This window comes from Petromyzon marinus, chromosome 4, assembly GCF_048934315.1.
Source record: "Petromyzon marinus isolate PM22_M1 ecotype Great Lakes invasive population chromosome 4, UKy_Petmar_22M1.pri1.0, whole genome shotgun sequence".
NCBI lineage: Eukaryota > Metazoa > Chordata > Hyperoartia > Petromyzontiformes > Petromyzontidae > Petromyzon > Petromyzon marinus.
In genome coordinates, this window is record NC_133670.1 from 8,820,529 (window position 1) to 8,842,864 (window position 22,336).

At 45.7% G+C, this 22,336-nt stretch overlaps 1 protein-coding gene across 2 annotated transcripts in view; it reads left to right on the top strand.

Annotated features, from left to right (window-relative positions):
* The window catches only part of LOC116938773 (diamine oxidase [copper-containing]-like), a 42,147-nt gene continuing 19,811 nt past the window's right edge, over positions 1-22,336 (top strand). The window contains exons 1-2 of one of the 2 annotated variants that reach the window (XM_032946387.2): positions 1-101; positions 17,858-19,528. In XM_032946387.2, the coding sequence (XP_032802278.2) occupies positions 17,905-19,528 (1,624 nt within the window). In that variant the 5' untranslated portion in view covers positions 1-101; positions 17,858-17,904. Of the gene's footprint in view, positions 102-16,557; positions 16,637-17,857; positions 19,529-22,336 lie in introns of those variants that run through there. The other variant, XM_076055801.1, reaches the window with a different exon arrangement.

Consider the following 22,336-nt stretch of genomic DNA (forward strand, 5'->3'; position numbering starts at 1 on the left):
ACGCCGTGGATGTGAACATTTTGCTGAACGCGCGGCCGCTCGGCGCACTGCGAGTCAGTGAGTTGGGACAAGCGCGTGAACCAAAACAAAATCCGACTCGGGTGAGCAGCAATCGCTCTCACACACTCTCACACACACACACACACCGGCCTGCCAGTCACAGAGTGTAATAACTATAGATGATCGTCTCCGGGGAGAGAATAATAGTGTTTGGTGTTTACGACGTGAATTTTATTTTTTTGTTTTATCACCGTGTGTAAAATGTGTTTATTTAACGTTCCGTTCATTCCACGTGATTATTATTACCGTGTGAAAATAAGGGACGCGTCGCGAGATCATTGGGTGGAAGTCATTCGGATGTCCGCGTGGCTCGATGATGATGATGGTAACCACGTTTGCGCACCAGGTTTCCGTGTCAATTGCAACAGCTAACATCTGAGGCAAGTGCTATTTTAATTGTGTCTACTTCCCCCCACCCACCCCCATCGTCCTCAAACCCCTACTTTTATTCACCAACACGTACTGCGCCTGCATGGTGAAGTACGGTCAAACAACCCCGCATGGCTGACGCGTCGTGCGGTAGGCCGTCACTCGGCGGTGGATTGACAAAAGGGGGCTGTGAAGTCGAGCGAAGAATACAATTCAAAAGATTACTCGTGTGAGAGGATGTGCTTTGAATTAGTCGCAGTGGCGTTTCTAGTGGAACGGGCTTGCTTGTGTCGCTGTTGCTGCTGCAAGGATCTAAACACACAAGACGTGCACTGTGTGGATGTACTTGTAAACAGAGCGGGGCATACTGACCATGATTATGTTTACACCTGCAGCGGTCTTATATGTCAAGTTGTTGTTCTATTGAAACCGCTGCAGTAGCAGGAACTGAAGGTTGAGTGATGTGCAACGGCTCAAAGCTCTCCGCTCAGTGTGCTAAAAACTCAACAAGGCATGCGGTACTAAGTGCACTTAATCAGGTATACATGTATTTCAAAAAATGCATTGTTACTTTTGTTCAATAATGGAACCGCATGTTTATAAATGGAGGCTTTATCACATTGTGATTTATAAATGAGATCTGAAAATACAAAAAAGCCTGCCTTTAATGTTTTCATAGGTATTTAAAAGTGTGGTGGTTCTGATAGGTTTGTCAAGACAAAATGTTCACAGATAGCAGTTCTCCTGCTGTGTTTGTTTCACCCGATAACGGTTGCTTATGTTGCGATCGAAACGTTGTGATCTATTAGTTTTCTATCTACGTGACCTTACCAAAAGAACCGAGGAGTATGTTCACAGATTGGTTCTACAGTTTGGGGATTCTCAGTTGAAGGAAGTGGGGAGGCCTTCATCCAGCAGTGGATTGACAAAATCTCTGTATAGCTAACATCAGTGATGATATATAAACCAGTCTTCGCCCTCCCCCATTTACCAGCCCGCACTGACCAGTGTGGTGAAGTATGGTCAGGTAACTCCCATCACCTGGGATCGGCAACCAAAATAACAAGAGCAGCCATTTTTTTCGAATTCGTAAAAAACCCCACAACATTTCAGAAGCCGCAATGCATCTGAATACGAGACGGTGGTCCTTAATAAGGTCACGAAGCAGTCCTTAAAGAGCATCACGCGGCTCCGGAGCCACAGATTTCCAACTCCTGCCCAAGGCCCTTTCAGTGTATGAGGACACACCAAAGTGTGTTGTCATTATTGCATAGTACAGCACTGTTGAGTTGGGGTGGGGAGCAGTGGTCCGCACTAGGCGCTATGAACACCAAAACGATGTGACACAAATGTTGAAGCATGGATTCTGGTAAATACGATGGGAGAAATGCTGGAAAATAAAGGATAGAGAGATGCACTTTTTTGGGAGTTTACTGAGACATCTTTCTTGACCTATCATTGCTTCGATATCAATCAATAACTCCATTGAAACGTAGTACGTAAAAATCCATAATCTGTTATAATGGTGATTCCAAGATGCCGGCCAAGCCCCATGAGTCCTTCATCACCGAACTGTAATAATACTATTGATTGGTTTATTTTATCTCGTGTGATTCACGTAAATTGCATCTACCAATTGTCGGGAAACCACAGACAAGCTGAAAGGCAGCCAAACAGTGGGTTTGCACCAACAATTGTCCAGGCTCTGCGGTTTTCTCTATATGAATACGTTTTCAGCCAATTAATGAACGGTCATACGTAGTTCAGCAGAATAGATCGTATATCAAAATCCCAGTAATACTCGGTGATATGGGAGGGACCATATCGCGGATCTCATAATCTCGGGTGCACCACGATGATTAGTCCTGTGTAAATGGTGCGCCGGTGCGATATGCCACCAATTACAGCAGGAATTAGACGCGAGATTCCATTAATCAATGAACAAATTCCCAGATTAGGGGGGAAACTACTGGGATATCAAGTCTAAAAAAAGCAAAGAATTATTTCACACTGAACCAGTGTTTAAATAAAAAGATAATAGAGTTCACATTGCAATGAAGCTGGCACCTTCTTGAAACGCATTGTGCTTTAAAAATAAAGTATGATAACAAATTGACCTCATCTACTGTTAACGCTATGTGCCACAGATTTTGGGAGGAGCTGTCAATGACGGATGCTCCACTGAAGGAATTTTCTGAATATTTGAGGGTTCATTTTTTTTACTCTTGCTATAAGAAGGCAGCAGTGGTTGGCTGATATGAGACTCTCCTAAAAATGATTTGTACAAGAGCATTTAGCATATGTACATTATCCAATACACTACATAAATAACCATTATACAAAAATCTGTATTCTATAAATTTAGTACAACAATAAATAGGGAGTTAAATCTACATACTGTATTTTCGCTAGGTTATGTCATTATCACTCTTCATTACCACCAAATGTAGCTGCCCCTAAGCCATATGCATTATGTCAACACACTCTGTTAACTCTATTCACTTGCTCGCGAATCTCCCCCGACCTGTCCATATGAAGTGGACTGTCACATCTCTTCTCATAGTACTCGAATCAACGTAACTTTTCACCTGTCACTTACATTACTCTCTGGTAGGTATATCTCCTGGCATCCTCACTCCTCTTAGGGCGGTGGTGGGCATGCATGCCTGTGATCCAGCAGTGGAGGCGAGGGTTGGTGGATCTCAAAAATGTTTGTGAAACTCCCTTTGCCGTGGGCATCAAGGAAGAATACCCTGGGTCACCAGTAGCAAGCAGTACAGCTAAAATATGGACTCCACCTATTGTCTGTATGGAATAAGAGTGCTTCCCACACGCACGCGTGGGTTTTATCTACGTGCTCTAGTTTCCTCCCACATGTAAACGCTCATTAATTGGCCAATAACGCCTTCATATATGGATGACCGTAGAGCTTGAGATAATTTTGGCGTCGGATCACCATGTGGCTGCCTTCTCGCGTGCCTGCGGTTCCTCGCGCCTCTTGATTCGATCTCTCTCTGTGTGAGAGTGGGCGAATACTGTGCGCATCACAAGTCGAAATGATGATTATTACACCAGGAAGGCATATCTCCTCTGCTACCCGAACTCGCTCTTCTCCCCCAGTACTCGTCAGTACGCACCCTTTCCTCTCCGCGATTGGGGCCGAGCTCTTAGCGACCATCCTATGAGCGAGATCCCCGAACCAGGTTCCCCCCGTCAGTGGTTATATTACATCCTCGCTTGTGTCCCCAAGGCTAAACATGTATCCATATATTTCCCAGCCTTCCTCCAATTAACCTACTTCCTGCTCTATAAAACCTCACTTACGTAACTCAACCATTCACAATCACTACGCCACGTAAACGTGAGTGCCCGCATAATGTGATGGACATTAGTGAATTTCTGTTGAGTGTTCGATGAGAGTGAGGTAATGGGTTAGTGTTACACGTCTTATCAGTCAGAAGATGCATTTATGTAATCTCGCTGACATATATAAATAAATAAATCCGACATGTCTCCCAAGCTCTCGATGATTGGGCCATGTTCGTATACTCTATAGAACAATCAAGAACATATTTTCCTTAGTCATTATTCTTGATGCATAACACCACATCATGGCCCCAGGCCGTTTACTGCATGTACCCAGGATACAGAACTCATTAACGCGACTCACAAGCATTTTTTTTGCTACACGACCTGTGTTTCGGAAACGTTTAAATAATGTAGCTTTGTACATTTTACCACCATGAACGCAACCGATAAATTAATGCTACAAGTATAATTCTTATTTGTTGCTTCAGGTTCTATAGCTGCTACGTGTTGTGCATTATCGTGCACTGGGATTCACTGGCCAGTACTGTCTGAACGGCTGTTTAAAAAGATCAATCGCTGCTGCTATTGTGGTGATTCATTCTCCTGTCTGAGGGATGTATATCCATCAGTGTTGCTTTGTTTATATATAAGTTATTACATTGTACAACACTGTAATGCTAATTGTCCAAATGTGTAGTTATTTTCAAATAGATTGTTATATTGTATTTTTGGTTTCAGTGACAATGTGCTATTATTTCTGACTAGCCTATAGCCCGTCCAAGGATGGGTGTATTGCAGTAAATCTGAAACCTGCAAGCGAAAATCAGACCGCGACGTGATATTCATTGCATCAATGCGTGTGCAATTTGTAAGACCCCGGTGACACAGACTTATTTCATTTTAGGGTTATAATCTCTTGTTCATCATGACGTCCTTTTTACTTTGATGTCTCAATAGCGTGACGGAGATCATGTGACGTGAGGGTTCTGCCTTTGTAGTGAGGGTTGTAAGTTGACGCCGAGGAGGGGGAGGAGGCGCCTCGCCCCCCCCCCCCCCTGTGAAGTGATGTCAGCCGCTAATTATTATTAATGGCGGGGGTCCATATTATTTGGTCCTTTCGGTAAAGTCACGTAGATAGCAAATAAAATTTAAATAAAATAAAATGTAAAAGAAGATGAAAATAAAATTAAAAATAAAAGCAAAAAAACCCACGACGTTTCGGTCGCAACAAAAGCGGTCTTCAACAGGCAGAGAGAAAAGAGGGGGCAAACCTCCAAATGCAACTGCTTATAAGGGCTTCCAAAGTTGTGAGTGGGCAGAGGATTAGAGTTGCGAGGAGGAAAGTTGTGCGGCGTAAACAGCATCGATGGGGCAGCCAATACGAATGTAGGAGTAAAGCGCGGGATAGAGGTGGAGCTGAGGGTGAGGGGCGCATTCCAAGTGCGGTAGACAATGGGGGGGAGGAAGGGGGTAGAGATAGGGGGGAGAGAGAGGGGGGTAGAGATAGGGGGAGAGAGGGGGGTAGAGATGGGGGGGGGGGGGCATTGCACCTCGTTACACCCATCCACACTGGTGACGGTAGAGGTTGACAAGAAAACACAAATGAATTAATGACCCAAAGTGGTTGATGACATCTTTCCAATGATTGCTTAGTTTATAACCGTTGTCTCGGTTGAATTTGTATCTGTATATATGGATGGCTTTGTGAACGAATCTTTGTTGATAGCCAGTAGGCTTGCAAAGTACCATCGTCTTGAAGAAATAAATTTCATAAGAGCCAGCCGCATTAAAGTAATGATCAGCCACGGCAGAAGTATTGGTCCTGCCGTGTTTCAGATCTGCCTTATGTTCATGAACACTCTGAGACATGTCGTTTAGTTTCCCCAATCTAATTTCTATGGCAGATACAACTTAGTTTGTAGACGCTGAGGTATTGCATGTCAGGAATCTTGTTCTTCACAGATGGGATAAGATCACTAATTTTATGCACTTTGTTAAATCGGACCTGGAACTTGTTTGTTCAAGATTTTTGAAATCTTTTTGGTTATCCCTGCTATGCAAGGCAAGGTAATGGTTTTGATTGGATCTTAAGATGGCGCCTTCCTCACGGTTGGGGTGATGGCTTACTGATCAATCATTGGAAGGACGTTATTAACCAGTTTAAGTCATAGCTGGCTGTGATTTTTCCATCCTACCTTCCGATGGTAGTTGTTATTTGCGGCTCTCTGATTTTACATTAACAGGTAAAATTTCTCAGTCACCTCGTGCGCCGACGTGGCTGCGGCTCTGCGATCTTACATTACATGCTCATTTCTCTCACATTAACAGAGCCACCTCTGCGTGCTCGAAGTGGAGGTTGCCCTTCGATCTTCCATTAACATGCTAAATACTGATAATTAGTTTTCCCCTTTTTTCTGGCAACAAAACAAGTGTTGAGACATTAACCACAATACTTGTGGTCAGAATGCAAACAAAAAACACTGATAATATATGCATTGTCTTTGAAACTGATTGGTCCACACCAGAGACAGCTTTCTTTTGAGCCTAGTCTCAAAACGGTGTTAGACCAGAGGACGCTAAAAGGCGTACAGCCCAAAGACAATGCACTATCAGAGTAATGAGAGCTCGGGGTGAGCATCTACATCATGGGACCTCCTTTGCCAGTGCCAAAATATGAGAATGAGTTTCCCCCTTTTTTCTGGCAACAAAATAGGTGTTAAGATGTTAAAACACCAAACTGAAACCATTTCAAGTCCTCTGGTCTAACACCATTTTGAGACTAGGCTCAAAAGAAAGCTGTCTCTTGTGTGGACCAATCAGTTTTCGATGGGTACGCTTTTAAATAGAACAAGTTGAATCAAGTCGTCAACAATTTTAGTTTTTTGGCAGCAAAATACACAGAATGTTTGTTTACATTCATCTGGGCTAATCAGCTTTTAATTCCAATAGTGTGTGGAATAAAATATTGTATCATTTACAATATGAATGGTAAGTTATGGAGTGTTTATAGTATGAAATGGTAAGTTACAAAAGCTGGGAACACATCCTCATTCTACTAAAATTATAAGTTATTCAAAATACAAAGTTTTAATATCCGAAAGAAGCTACAGGAACGCATCTGCTTCGTATATAACCAACCACTACTAAGCTGAGAGAGGATTTTGCTCATATGCAGGTGCATTAGCACCACCCTTCTGTTTGATAAATAATCATTCTGTCTGCAATCCATGTCGGCACCACAACAAACCAGTTTGATTAATGATTGATAGCTAGTCATTGTTACAGGCTCGTACAGGATAAGAAGTTTTAATGCTAATGTTTTTGAAAGAGAAAAAATAAAAAAAACACCCATTGCAACAGAAACATTCAGATTTGCCTGTGCATTTATATATGACTAGCGGGAAGTACCCGGCGTTGCCCGGGCAAAAAAGACACACACACATCGACTTACACACACAGACATCGACCCACACACATACAAACACAATGACTTACACACACACATATGAACTCACACACACTGACATCGACTTTAGACACACACACATGGAGTTACACACACACATCGACTCACACACACACATAGACTTACACAGCAACAACCGCAATTCAACACTAAGTGGTGGAGACGTCACCACAACCCTTGTGCCAGGCTATGTGCACTTTAAGGCCACGTGAAGTGTCGGAGGTCACGGGGCAGACCCAGATTCCACAGGTCGACTGACTGAGATGACTGGCTGATGCACCACCTGTGACCCCTACTGTGCCAACTTGCTGTGCTTTAGCCAGCCGGCCCTCCGCTCGTTGTTGTGAGCGTCGCTCCTCCGGCCTCCATTGTTGTTGGAGGGCGACTGCCTCCAACAGCCCAGTAGCGTCCTTCACGAGCCTCCTCCACAGAGGCCGATCTTGACACCGCTAGTACCAGTCATCGGCAAGTCCACTCAGCTCCACATCCTCCTGTACCACATCACTCCATCTCTTCTCTAGCCCATGCCATGCCCAATTAACCCCCTCAATCCGGCCGAACAAAAGCTGTTTAGACATTCAATGGCTGGGCATGCGGGCTACATGACCCAGCTAACGCAGCTTTGTCTGCCGGAGGAGCTCACCGATGGGACTTTGTCTAGATCTTTCAAAGATTTGTGAGCTCCTCACATAATCCAGCCTGGTTAAACCCAGGATGGATCGTAGGCAGGCCAGCCTAAATGTTTATAACCGGCGAAGATGTTCCATTAAGGGGGTCCACGTTTTGCAAGCTAAGAGAAGGGAGGGAATGACTGTGGCCGAGAAGAACTGAAGCTTCGTGGGAAGCGATAGACCAGGTAGCTTCCACACAGCATTACGCAACTGATGAAAGATAATGCCGCTCGACTGATTTGGAGTGAGACCTCTACTATTAAAGTGGAGCCGGTCATGAGCACGTTGCCCAGATATGGGAAACTCTCCACTCTCTCCACAACTGCCCTACCACCAATTGGGAGTTATGGGGGTGGAGTGTCCGATGGTACAAAATATCCAGGCAGGTGCTTAGTTTTGGTGCGGCTGATGGTAAGACGCCACCTCTTAGTGGCAAGCTCCAGGTTCAGCAGCAGCGCCTCCAACTCCTCCTCTGAGTGAGCAGCAATTACCAGATCATTGGCATACATAACATGGTTGAGCAATAGGGAGCCATCCCTTGACCGCACCTGGGCATCGATCAGCCTCCCATTGTATCTGTACCAGATGGAAATTCCTCCGGTACAGCTATTGAAGGCTTCACGAGCGACGTGGTCGAAATAGATGTGAAATAATGTGGGAGCCAGAGAACATCCCTGGCGCACCCCAAGGTGTACAGGGATGGCTCCGACTCCCGGCCACGTAGTCTTTTCCGGGCCCGCTCACCATCATGAAGGTCCTTAATGATCATGAGCAGAGGGTCAGGGACTCCAAAAGCACAAAGAACAACCCAAAGCCCAGGCCTAGTGATGGTATCATAGGCTTTGTCCAGGTCAATAAAGCAGAGATGTAGGTCTTGCTGGAATTCCCTACACCTCTACTGTAGCAGACAGACAGAAAATATGGCATCTGTACAAGACCACCCTTTCCTGAAACTGCATTGAGGCTCCGCAAGCCTCTCCTCAGCGTGCCTGGCAAGGCGAAGTTGAATAATTCTTGCCAGGACCTTTCCCGGCACACTGAGGAATGAGATGCCCCTGTAGTTGTTACAGTCTGTGTGGTCCCCCTTCTTAAAGAGGAGGACCACCAGGGGATCCTTCCAATCCTGCGGAACCCGTCCAGTGGTCCAGATTGTTGTTATGATGTCATGTAGGGCAGTCTGTGCACAAACGCCACCCTCCCTCAGCATTTTGCTTGGGAGATCATCTCTTCCCGGTGCCTTTCCTGGTCTCAGACTCTGGATCGCTTTCAGGACTTCCTCAACAGATGGCACCTCTGCCAGCCACTCACAGGGGGTGACTTCTTCTTCCAATATTTGAGGCACCGCAGCCTCGGGAGGGTCATTCCCACTTTGTCCCACGTTGTTTTCCAGGCTGAGGGATTTCCCCTCCCCCAGAACCTCACAAAAATGCTCAGCAAAGCTGCAAACCTGTTCCTGGGGTCGGAGATTTGATCACCATTCTTTCTTCTAATTATGGTAATTGGTGTGGCGCTGCAGGTTACTTTTTTATGGAATTAAAGAGCGATTTGTGATCGCGGGCCATTGAGGCAGACTCCATCTCCTCAGCAACCCGTGACCACCACCCATCCCTGAAGCGCCTCACGGCTCTCCGAACCTTCGAGCAAAGGCTGCGGTAAGCCTCCTCATTCTCCGACGTGGGATGCTGTAGCCGATGAGAGTGGGCCTGTTGCTTTTTCTCAGCCAACTTGGACACCTCCTCTGTCAGCCAGGGTCTCTGGGGAGGTCTGGATTGTGTACCCAAAGCAGGCATTGCAGCTGCATGAGCCACAGTCCTAAACCTTGCCCATTTCCCCTCGACATCAGGAGGAGTGGGGGACGATGCCAACCCCAGCCGCAAGCGATGATGAAATTCTCGCTTGCAACTTTCATCAGCTAGCTGAGATCAGGCCACCTTAGGTTTGAATGGGGTCCTGGGTGTATACCCACCAGATGACAAGTCGATGGTCAGTGGGCAGATCAGCTCCATGGTAGGTCCTGGTGTCAAGGACATGGGCCTGCATCCACTGTTCTGTCACTATATAGTCCAGAAGATGTTCTTGCTTGGACCCGGCATGCATCCATGATGCTGTGTAGATGCGCCAATGGCGGAACAGCGTGTTGGTAATAACAAGCCCATGGGCTGCACAAAAATCTAGGAGCCTCCTGCCATTGTTATTGAGCTGATCTAGCCCATGCCTTTCAATCACTTCAGATCAGGTGCCAGCATCATGACCAACTCGGGCATTGAAGTCACCCAACAAGATGACTCTATCCCGAGGGGCCACTTTAGCTAGCACCTGTGACAAGTCATAGAAGGCATCTGACTCATCGGCCTTGCCTGCATCCCTCCATGGATGTTCGTCTTCTGTGGGGCCATAAGTAACCATGACCACCACTCCTAGCCTCCGGTTGATGGGAAGGCGAGCCCAAAGTAGCCTGGGGCTTACAGCTTCCCACACCTCACCACCACGCTCCCACGCCCCCTTCATTCTTTTGTTTAGAAGAAGAGCCACTCCCTGTTGTTTGGCAGTCTCCTGCCCCGAGAAGAGGGCTGTCCACCCCTCATGGTGGCAGGAGCCAGAGCCGGTCCACCGGACTTCCTGAATACCACAGAGATTCAGGCGGTACCGGTCCAGCTCCCGACAGAGGAATGGCAGCCTCTCCTCTGCAGTGAGCATTCGAACATCCCACGTGGCCATCCGCAGTGGCTTTTTGTTGTTTCTGGAGGAGCCCCGAGGGTAAAGATTCAATCTCCTGGCTCCGCCAAATGAGGTTTGGCCAGGAGACGTCATAGACGCTTGTCCCACCGTCGCCTCCGGCACAAGCTTGTGAATTACATTTTTCCGTGATAGTTTAGTGGTAGTTAATTGAAGGTGGAGGGGTTACCAGCCCCTCGCATCCGTCCAGAGCCCCCATTTAGCCGCTGTGGTGGTCACAGATGCCATGAGGGGAAAGGCCAATCGGAATTGGCCCTCCCCCCCACAGCACTGTCCACGACAGCGTTGCCCGTCCGGCAGCATGAGGAGGTAAGAGGTTGTTTTCCCGGACTAACACACACACACACACACATATGGACTCACACACACAAACACATGGGCTTACACACACACATACATCGACCCACACACACATCGACTTGCACAAACACACACACACAGTGACTCGCACACATCGACTTACACACACACATATATGGACTTACACAGACACATCGACTCACACACACACATCGATGCAGACAACACACATCGAGTCACACGCACACATGGACTTAGACACACACATTATTATTCTTTAAAAATTGACTTAATTTTAAAATATTAGTTTTCTACACACACACACCACGCACACACATTGACTACCACATACACACATCGACTTACACACACAGACACATCAACTTACACACACACATCGACCCACACACACACACGCACATTGACTTACAAAACACACATAGCGACTCACACACAAACCTGGACTTTCACACACATACATTGACTCACACACATCGATTTAGACGCACACACAATGTATTTTTTTAATTTTCACTTACACACACACATCGACTCACACACACACATAGACCTACACACACACACACACAAAGAAATGGACTGACACACACACGGAGCCATGCACACACATCGGCTAACACACACACATTGACTGACACACACAGGCACATCGACTCACACACACACATCGACTGACACACAAAATAGTACACACACACACAAAGAAATGGACTGACACACACATGGAGCCATGCACACACATCGGCTAACACACACACATTGACTGACACACACAGGCACATCGACTCACACACACACATCGACTGACACACACAGGCACATCGACTCACACACACACATAGACCTACACACACACACAAAGAAATGGACTGACACACACATGGAGCCATGCACACACATCGACTAACACACACACATTGACTGACACACACAGGCACATCGACACACACACATAGACTGACACACACAGGCACATCGACTCACACACACACATCGACTGACACAAACACATATTGACTCAGACACACACTAATGGACTGACACGCACACATGGACTTAGACACACACATTAGTATTAAAAAATGTAGTAACCTAGTTGTTAAATATTAGTTGTGTACACACACCACGCACACACATTGACTAACACACACACACACATCGACTGACACACAGACATATCAACTCACGCACACACATTAACTCGCACACACATCGACTGATACACATACACACGGACGTACACACATACACATAGTGCATACATGCACATGGACTCACACGCACACAAGAACTTAGACACAATAATAAATATATTAATATTTATCAAGTGAATTTAGAAATATTAGTTGTCAGCACACAAACAAACATTTCGTTTTAAAGCTTTCATGACTGCAGGGATTCATCTTCTTGGTTCTTTCGGTAAAGTCACGTAGAAGGGAAATAAAATAATAAAAATAAAACATAATAAAATAAAATTCTCAAGACGTTTTGGCCACAACACAAGTAGCCTTCCTCAGGTGAAGAAACAGAATTGTCGGAAAGACAGCGCTCCAATGAACACTGCTAAGCTTGGCAGCGTATTTTAAGCTGGGTGGGAGGTGCAGAGTGCCTTGACAAATGAGTTTACATATCAACAGAAGAATTTAGCATTGAAGTAGCTGTGTTAATGTTATAGATTAGCAGGATGTTAAAGTCAGAAATTAGCATGTAACTGGGAGATTAGCATGATGTTAGTGTGAGGGATTAGCATGTAACTGGTCACGGAAGTAGCTATGTTAAAGTCAGAGTTTACATATCAACAGAGGCATTTAGTATATTGACGCTAAATAACTGCAACTACCCAACTATCATACAATAAACCGATGTGAAAGAACTAAATATAAAACTAAATATAAACTACATCAATATTGATTATATTGATGTAGTTTATATTTAGTTCTTTCACATCGGTTTATTGCATAATAGTTGGGTAATTGCAGTTATTTAGCGTCAATATACTAAATGCCTTTGTTGATATGTAAACTCTGACTTTAACATAGCTACTTCCGTGACCAGTTACATGCTAATCCCTCACACTAACATCATGCTAATCTCCCAGTTACATACTAATTTCTGACTTTAACATCTTGCTAATCTATAACATTAACACAGCTACTTCAATGCTAAATTCTTCTGTTGATATGTAAACTCATTTGTCAAGGCGCTCTGCTCCTCCCACCCAGCTTAAAATACGCTGCCGAGCTTATCAGTGTTCATTGGAGCGCTGTCTTTCCGACAGTTCTGTTTCCTCACCTGAAGAAGGCTACTTGTGTTGTGGCCGAAACGTCGTGAGAATTGTATTTTGTTATGTTTTAATTTTATTATTTTATTATTTCCCTTCTACGTGACTTTACCGAAAGAACCAAGAAGACAAACAAACATATTTTAATATTTCCAAGATGATTATTAAAATAATAGGGTTCTTTGTACGTGAGTTTAGTGAAAGAAACAAGAAATATAAATATTAGTTGTCTTTACACAAACATTATTAATGTCATATTTGCAAGGTGATATTTAAATAATAGGTTTCTATCAATGTGAGTTTAGCAAAAGAAGCAAGAAAATAGTACTTAACATTGCCGTGGTGAGGCCTAATCCCGTGCAGAGCCCCCGGCCTCGCCGAGATTGCCCAGCCATGATCCCCCTGCCCGCTCTGCAGTAATATCTACGGCCTATAGTAGTAGCATCTACTGACTGTATAGTAGTAACTGCACGCATCGGGGTGGGACATAACACTGTGAAGAATTTACCTCAGCGTTTTGAGTATTTTTATTGCATTTTTAACACGGAAGAAAATGTCCCCCTCACCCCCACCGAACGCGTGTGACTTGGTATGGTCGAGCGCGCGTAAGTAAATAAATAAATGAAAATCGCACTAAATCGTTAATTTAACTACTTTAAACAGTTTAACACGTAGGCTTTCACCATTCTGGCGAATTGCCCGATGACGCTGGATGTATTTACCAGCGAAACGTCGTACTCAAACTGTAAATGTGGATTAACTCTTCAACACACCGGTGGGCTGAAGTAGTGAATTATTTGTCTTTTGTCAACGTGACACTTTTTTTGCTGATTGGCCGTGTCGGGTGGTGGAGGGTTACGACACATTTATAAATAAACGCGATCTAACCCAAAAACCTTTATTATTAACTACTTTAAAGTTGACGGATGGGAAAAAGGATGAGCGCTTGCTCATCAGAGGGCTTACAGCGTGATACCTGGCTATTATTTTTAAACATAAACCCCACCGTTTGAGAGCCAAATTCTTCGCAAGTGTGCGAACACACACACAGACAGACAAAAAATGGCATTTATAGGTAAGATTTGTTATTCATATGAAACTTTACTGTTTCGATGATTTCATATAATTGTATGGACCATATTACTAAAAATGTAAAGGGTGGCACAAAAGTTAGGAAACATAGGGTGGTATTTAATTTGACAAAACACAGTTTTATTAAATGTGTAGTGTGTTATTTTATGGAGATGGAGACGATATTGTAGAGGCAACACGGTGTGTCTAATATACTGTTATAATAGCTCTCTTACGCCCCCTAGCTAGGAAGATACAGCCTTCGGGCTATTGTGACTTAACACTGCCCCCTGCTGGCTTCCCGCCCTCCGGCTATCCATGACCTAGGGGAGGCTATCCTGACCGACCCTGGTACGGTATTGGTCCGACCACTGGTCCAAGCTCGACCCGGCCCTTAGAAGGGCATCGGGCTCGAGGGTCCAGGGTCCTGGTCTAGCGGCCTTCAGTCTTCGGTCTTCAGTCTTCAGCTGCAACTGCCTCTAAGCTCTCCAGAGGCCCTCCTTATATACAGTTTATATCCGAGGGGCGGGGCTCTGTGGGATCGTAGAACACCCCACAGCCCCCACCCGTCGGGAGGGGTCTGCGGGGGATCGTAGAATACCCCGCAGCCCCCTCCCCCCCAGGCTAGTAATCCTAACGTTTTTTCCCGCCATTTTAGTTGTACCGCCCCTGATGGGCTCTGTCCGCCATTGCGGATATTTGCAGTCCATTTACGGCGCTACAAATGTATTTGAACAAATGTTCAAACTGACTTCCATTAACATGAACACATTGAAGAATTTTACTTTGAAATGAATGTAGGACTTTTTTTAATTACAGGTGTAATCTTTGAACATTGATAAATTATGTTTTGTCTCAATTCATTAAGGATTCTTGGTCGAATTTTGTAAACAACATATTTGAGGTGACCCCACAGGAATAAGAAAAATAGTTATTAATACTGATGATAGATAAAATGTGAACTTAAAGAATAAATAAAAAAAAATATGCCAGTGTTCAAATAAATGAAATAGGCCTATGTGTTCTGACTTTTGGGCCCCCTGTATAGCCCTTTGCCAAATCTCTGCTGGATGATCTCCCATAGCAATATTGGTCATGGGGATTATTTCAATATACTTCACACTGGTCAGTGCAGGCTGGTCAATGGGCAGGGGGACAGGACCAGTTGAGGTATCACTCGCCACTGATAATAGCCGTGGCGAGATGTTAACTATCTCGCCTGGTATACAGGAGGTCGTGGGTTCCATCCAGAACCTGACGCCTGTATATTTGGAGTTTGCATGTACTCCCCGTGGTCGCGTGTTTTTCTCCGAGGCCTTCGGGTTTTCCCTCCACATTTAGAAACATGTCATTAGAGTATTTGGCTGCCATCAACTTCTACATGATAAGCCACTTCGTTGAGCTATCATTTGTGGCCAGGTCGCTTCTCAAAAAAGCTGGTAAACCAAAAATAGTTTATAGTTAAAAAATATATATTCTTAGCTCTTTCGGTAAAGTCACATTGAAGGGAAACAATACAATAATAAAATATATATAAAAAACAATATATATTTTATTGTTTCCCTTCAACGTGGCTTTACCGAAAGAGCTAAGAATATGAATGACTGCAGTCACGAAAGCTTTAGATCAACATTTAAAAAAAAAATTGTTTAAACAAGTCGCATGATTCAGAGAACAGTGCACTATTTACTGCCTCAGTACCCATTAAAAGAATATAACCACATTTCATAAATCGAGCCAAAAGTATTAATCCATGAGTGGATTGACAAATGTATGAATAATAATAATTCGTTTTTGATGGAGCACCTTGACCGCTGGATGCCTGAGAGTTATTTGTGCATTATAAGCTTGTAAGTGCAAATTATACAAAATACCTAAGCGTTGAGAGATAAAATCCCACATGTTTGCTCTAAAAAATACTTTGTAAGTTTACTGGTAAATGTATCATTTCAAGACTTAAATTATATACGAACATTTTGCCGAAAGTTTGTTCTCTGCTCGACATGTATATTGTACGTAACAGTGTCGTACGAGTAAAACCCTGACTAACCGGATTTCACACCTCGCTTATTAGGTTCTGCTAAGAAAAAACCCCATCTAAAATGAAAAAAAATTCTTAAACAATACAATATTTTACATACTCTATACATACTCTACAATTCAAAATGTGTTATGCAATCATAAAATCCATTCGAACATTCAAAGATAGTTCATTTAAAATGTACTTCATACGTTAGTGGAGGAGGGGGGATGGGTTACAGTTGAGGGCGATGGGGGAAGGGTGGGGAAGAGTTTGGGGAAAAGTTTGGGAAGCCAGTGTACCCTCGACATTATTACATATCACACAGAACCGTGAGTTGACTTGCTTTTGGCCTCTACGCTAACGGTGTTAGGTAAAAATGGCACAAGTAAAAAATATATATCAAACAATGGCACAATGAAACGGGACCGTATTAACAGTACAGGTGACCCCCGACTTACGACGGCTTTTACGTCCTTTCTTATCGTAATTAAGACCCCCACAGTAACGACCACAGCTCATAGCTACGACCACCTAAACTAAAGACTGCCACTGATGCCGAGTCGATTGATGGCGTTGCTTTGCTCTTCTACCGCACGCGTATGTAGAGTTATAGCCCGATAGTCAGCAGCTGCGCTGAAAGCGAACGTAGCCAGCGTCTCTTTCGCAACGCTCTTCACTTCTTTGTAAATGTCCTTCTACTTTTGAAACTTTTCGTCATTCGCTTTGTCCGAGACGAGGAAATGTGATGCACGTGCAGAAGGGTACTTAAGGATTTTCAAATGTGTGTGTGTTTTTTTACTGAAATGTTGGTAACGGTTATGTTAACTTACAATAGATGTTTGTTTGGGTTATTTTCATTCATTTTCGTGGTCCATTTTGGTATTTTACGGTACGTAATGGGTTTATCGGAACGGAACCCCAATGTATAACATATAATAAGGGTTCGACTTAATACAGCCCCACTTACGACCGTCGTCCAGCGTCAATGAGGTTGTAGGTGCGGCGGTCGCCTGTCCTGTGCTAGCAGTTAGAAGTACTGCAGTTATATACAGATCTGAATAAAAGAGATGATTATCCCTAACTCTCGATGATTATTCGTTGCTCCTGCTTTTCCTAGTTCTCACCCCTGCCGTTTTCACCGTACACTTAGACGCATGTGCACTACACACACCAATGTATTTTATTACACATACTGTATTGTACGTGTGCGACTGTCTTTAATTAACGTGTCTATTGTTTTTACTCGGATTGTAATTGAAATTGTGGCTAGCCTATTTTTTTCAGCTTGCCGCATCAATGCACCTGCCCCCGATGAGTCCCGCAAGTTGGGATTTTATTTTAAAAAAATTATAGCATTGTGGCGTTTTTTAAAGAATACATATTTTACAATGCTGTATCACAAATCTAGTTTTACATGTTGTAACAAATCCATGTTGATTAATCGTTAATAAATCAATGTACTACTACGTGTGAAATGTTAGTATTTATAAGTAGCATAATTCTAACGTTCTTTTAATACAAAAAGTATTAATTAAAACTTACCGTTTCAGATTTCAACATCAAACAAGCCAGGTTTGAATTCACAAAATTGGCCTAAATGGCGAAGCGACCAAAATTAGTCTCAAGACTATGGGTGCCTTTTTGCTTGTTCTTTTTATTATTAAGCGTGATACTCACGGCAGTACTCATATGGATGAGCCAAAGTTCACAGCCTCCAAAAACATGCCCCACTAACTCCACTCATAATAAATGGATGCCCAACCACAAAGCCAGAGAGATTTTCTCTGACTTGTCTCCTGCAGAGTTAACAGCTGTACAGAAATTTCTGCTAAATCAAAAGCCGCTCAATATTGTCCCAGTCACAAAAGCAACCTTGAAAAGCAATTACATCTACATGATTGAGCTCCACAACCCAACAAAAAGAGAAGCCCTGAATTACTTGGACCATGGGGGACCAAAGCCTGAACGAGTTGCCAAGGCAGTGGTTTTTCGTGGTGCTGACAGTTCAGTTTCTGTTGCAGAATACTTGGTTGGTCCAATTCCGAACCCAAGATGGTACAATCTATACCATCCCTCAACAAGGAAACGTACAATTAATTACTGCTCACGACCATCATCAATGCCAGAATACAAATCCTTGTATATACAACTGATCCCCGGTATCATGGGCAAAATAGAACACATTTTGAAAGAGAGTTATGGCTATTGGTTTCATAATTGTGGAGATAAGTGTCTGGTTGCAGGTGACCTTCCCATAAGAGGTTTTGAATCTAATCAAAGGCATTCCTGGCTTCAGCTCTTCAGAAATGTGGAGGGTTTCTATCTACAGCCAGTTAGTCTTGAAATCCTGATCGATCACAACAGCACAAATCCGGATGATTGGAGCGTGATGAAAGTAAATTACGATGGCCAGTATTTTGACAGTGTTGAAGAATTTGTTCGGAAATACGATGAAGGAACTGTCAACAAGGTGAAGCAATTGGACAGCAATGCGAAGTCTGCTGTGTATGATCGTCGCGGAGCCTTCAGAGTAGACACGTCTCAGGCGGGACCACGGCAGTACGAGCCCGAGGGCCACCGATACCGGGTTGACGGGAACTTTGTGCAGTACATGCCCTGGACGTTCGCTTTCAGAATCTCCTTCACGGGTCTCCAGCTCTTTGACATCAAGTACAACGATGAGCGACTCGTGTATGAGATGAGCCTCCAAGACGCAGTCTCCTTTTATGCTGGAAACACACCCGTCGGGATGCAGTTGAAAGCCATCGACTCAGGCTGGACCTTTGGTGCTGACAATTTTGAGTTGGTGAGGGGCATAGACTGCCCGGAGAGTGCGACGTTTTTGGACACGTACCACTTTGTGGACGCGGACAAGCCGACGAAATACCCAAACTCCATCTGCATTTTTGAGCACAACACCGGAGTGCCCTTGCGTCGCCACACCGACAACGACTTTCAAAACGGTTACACGTTCTACGGTGGCCTGGTCAGCTATGTGCTCGTGATTAGGACTATCAATGTTGTGTACAATTACGATTACATAATAGACTACATATTTTACCAGAATGGAGTCATTGAAACAAGAACCCAAGCCACCGGGTACCTCCAGACGAGTTATCTATTTGGAGACGGCACCAAGTACGGCACCAGAATATCCGATCACGTCCTGGGAAATGTGCACACGCACATGTTCAACTACAAGGTGGATGTCGACTTGGGAGGTGGGTTTTTATGACAAATATTTTCATGTAAACTTTCATATTCTGCAATGTAACGTGTTGGTTTATGCTTTCAAGGGGCGAGTGGTGGCACAGTGGTTGGCGAACTGCAATAATTTGGCCCTGGGCCTCCCGTTTGCTAACCTGCACTGATTTCTGATCTCTCTGGGTTTTCCATTGTGTTTGAATATTCCTTCAGTCACATTTACACTCAGTGACTTGGTGCTCTTTCAGTGACGTGCAGTGAGGTTCTATTGAAATCTCACACTGAGCAGAGTCACTGCTGAGGCACTTCAGGAAGTCACTTTAAAAGTTTTGATTATGTCGGAAATCCAAAAACACACAGCCCAGGTACGTATCTACAAGAACTATTTTTAGGTGGAATCTGTCTTCCTTAAAAAGAAGACGTGTAATGTTAAATTATAGGTCATTTTTCCAAATATCTTCACAGAAATAGTGTCGTAGAAATAGTGTGATTCACTAAACGTAGCATCACTGCCTAAAAACTAGGAATACATTCACCAAGGCATGGATTGTGTTCACTGTGCATGCACTTAAATGGCTGCCGCTTTGTATGGAATTTAGAAAAATAAAGTGTTGTATTCCACAATATCGTTTTTAAACCTCTTGATAGCTAAATAGTTATTCAACTGGTAAGTGGAAACCCAGTGCAGTATTGGTTGTTCCCTCAATGGGAGTTGGTAATAGAGCAATGTATTCTTGAATCCATCTATGCAGATCTTTGCGTGTTATCATCTTCCATTGGTGCCTTTTCTCTGGGTAATCCAAATTCGTTGCAAATACCAATTATGCATTACATGATTACCAAAACATCCTCTCGAGACTTGGTGAGACTTCCTGTCTAAGTATTATGGAGGTGTTGCTTAAAAGGTTTCATGAAGAAGCTATTGAATACTTTTATAAGGGATGTCAGGGGAAGGATTCCCACCAAAAAAAGGCGGAGTGGGATGGTGACAGTGGAAGGGGGAGGAGCAGGCGAGGAGATATAAGAGAGCGATCGGGCGGGAAAAAGGGAGAATTGGCGGAAACCGGATCGAGAAGGCTGGGGATGAGTATGGACTGGGGGAAGCAATAAAAGACAAACCCCCTGCAACCTTGTGTCGGCTCTCCTTTGTTTCTGGTGGCAGCGGTGGGATCGACAATGGCTACAAGGAAGAACCTCCATGGAAAAGAGCCAACAGAAGAGGAAGCAGGGGCTGGGGATCCTCCATGTCCAGGGCAACAAGGGGGCCTGTTACCAGGAGCAGCAGCAGAGGGCCTGGACCCCATGGATTACCCCATGGAGGACCGCATGGCCCTCGTGGAGAGGGCACTCCAGGAGCTACTGCGTCGGCTCCCTATGGGGGGCCCGCCGGCGTCGGGACCCCCTCTCCCACTCGTACTACGGGAGGAGGCGCCACGGGACCCGGAGGCCGACCAGCCAACCAGGCATGAGCTGCAACCAGCCTCGTCACGCCAGCCACTCCCGCCAAAGCCACCAGGGCTAAACACCCAACGGGGGGAGCAGGGGGGAGCAGGTGGCAGGACGGGCGCGCCGGCTGGGGCCCGTCGAGCAATTCGTGGCCGAGGGAGGTAATTGGGAGGTGTTCATTTGCCAATTCGAGGCTGCCTTCCACGCTCTCGAGTGGTCGGACGAAGAGGTGCTTCGAGCGTTGCCATCCGTTCGAGATGACGATGCACTCGCGTCTTACACCTCCCTTCCCACACACAGCAAAACTCACTACACGCGGCCTACGAGGCTTTGGGGGAGATCTACTGCCCAGCTGAGGGCGAGTTTAGACGGTTCCAGGACCGCCAGCGAGGGCTAGAGAGTCCCCTTTAGCCTACAGGGGTGCGCTGCTCGTGTTGGCGAGGAGGGCTTTCCCTAACCTGGCTGACGAGGTGCTCAAGAACCTCGTGGTTGAGCACCTCATCGCCTACGCTTGCTGCGCCGGCATCACAATGCCAGTGGTGACGCCGGAGGAACGTACCTCGCTGTGGGCCGCCCGGATCCTACAAGCCCATGAACATGTCATGGGCCGGGCACTACCCATGAGCCAGGTGGCTGGCGCGGCGGGGGGAGCACCTGGGCCATTACCGCGGCGCTACTGGGACCAGCGATGCCAATCGCCGAACTTGCACCATCGCTGCAGGCTGCCTACGTGGCAGTTGGGAACGGACCTCGAGTGTCTGAGCTGGAGCCATCACTGCGGGAGGTCTACATGGCGATCTGGGAGCTGGCGGAGCAGAGAAACCAGGGGCGCGACCAGCCGCCACGCCGCTGGCAGCTGCCTCTACAACACCGCGCTGAGCCACCCCAATGAAATGCTCCGTGGGTTTGCCACCGTTGCGGTCAAGAGGGGCATGTGGCGAGGGGGTGCCACACGGAGCCGGAGACAGCCAACTTCACCTGGAACCCACTGGGGCCGAACACTGACAGGAACCAGGCGAGTGATGCCATCCCTCCCGGGCTCCACCATCCTAGTCGGGGGCCAGGGATCGCGACGAGACCGGGGATTGCAACAGGGCCAGGGACCGCGACGGAGCCGGCGACCATGATGGGGCTGGGGACCGTGACGGGGCCGGGGCCGGGAACCTTGACCGGGCCAGGGACCGTGACGGGGACGGGAATCGAGTCATGGGCGGACGTGACGTCGCGGACGGAAGTGGCGTCACGGTCGGGGGTGACGTCACGGCCGGAAGTTGCCTCGGGGCTGGAAGTGACGTCGCGGCCGGGGATGGCGTCACAGCCGGGGATGGCGTCACAGCTGGGGGTGGCGTCACGGCCTGGGGTGACGTCACGGCTGGGAG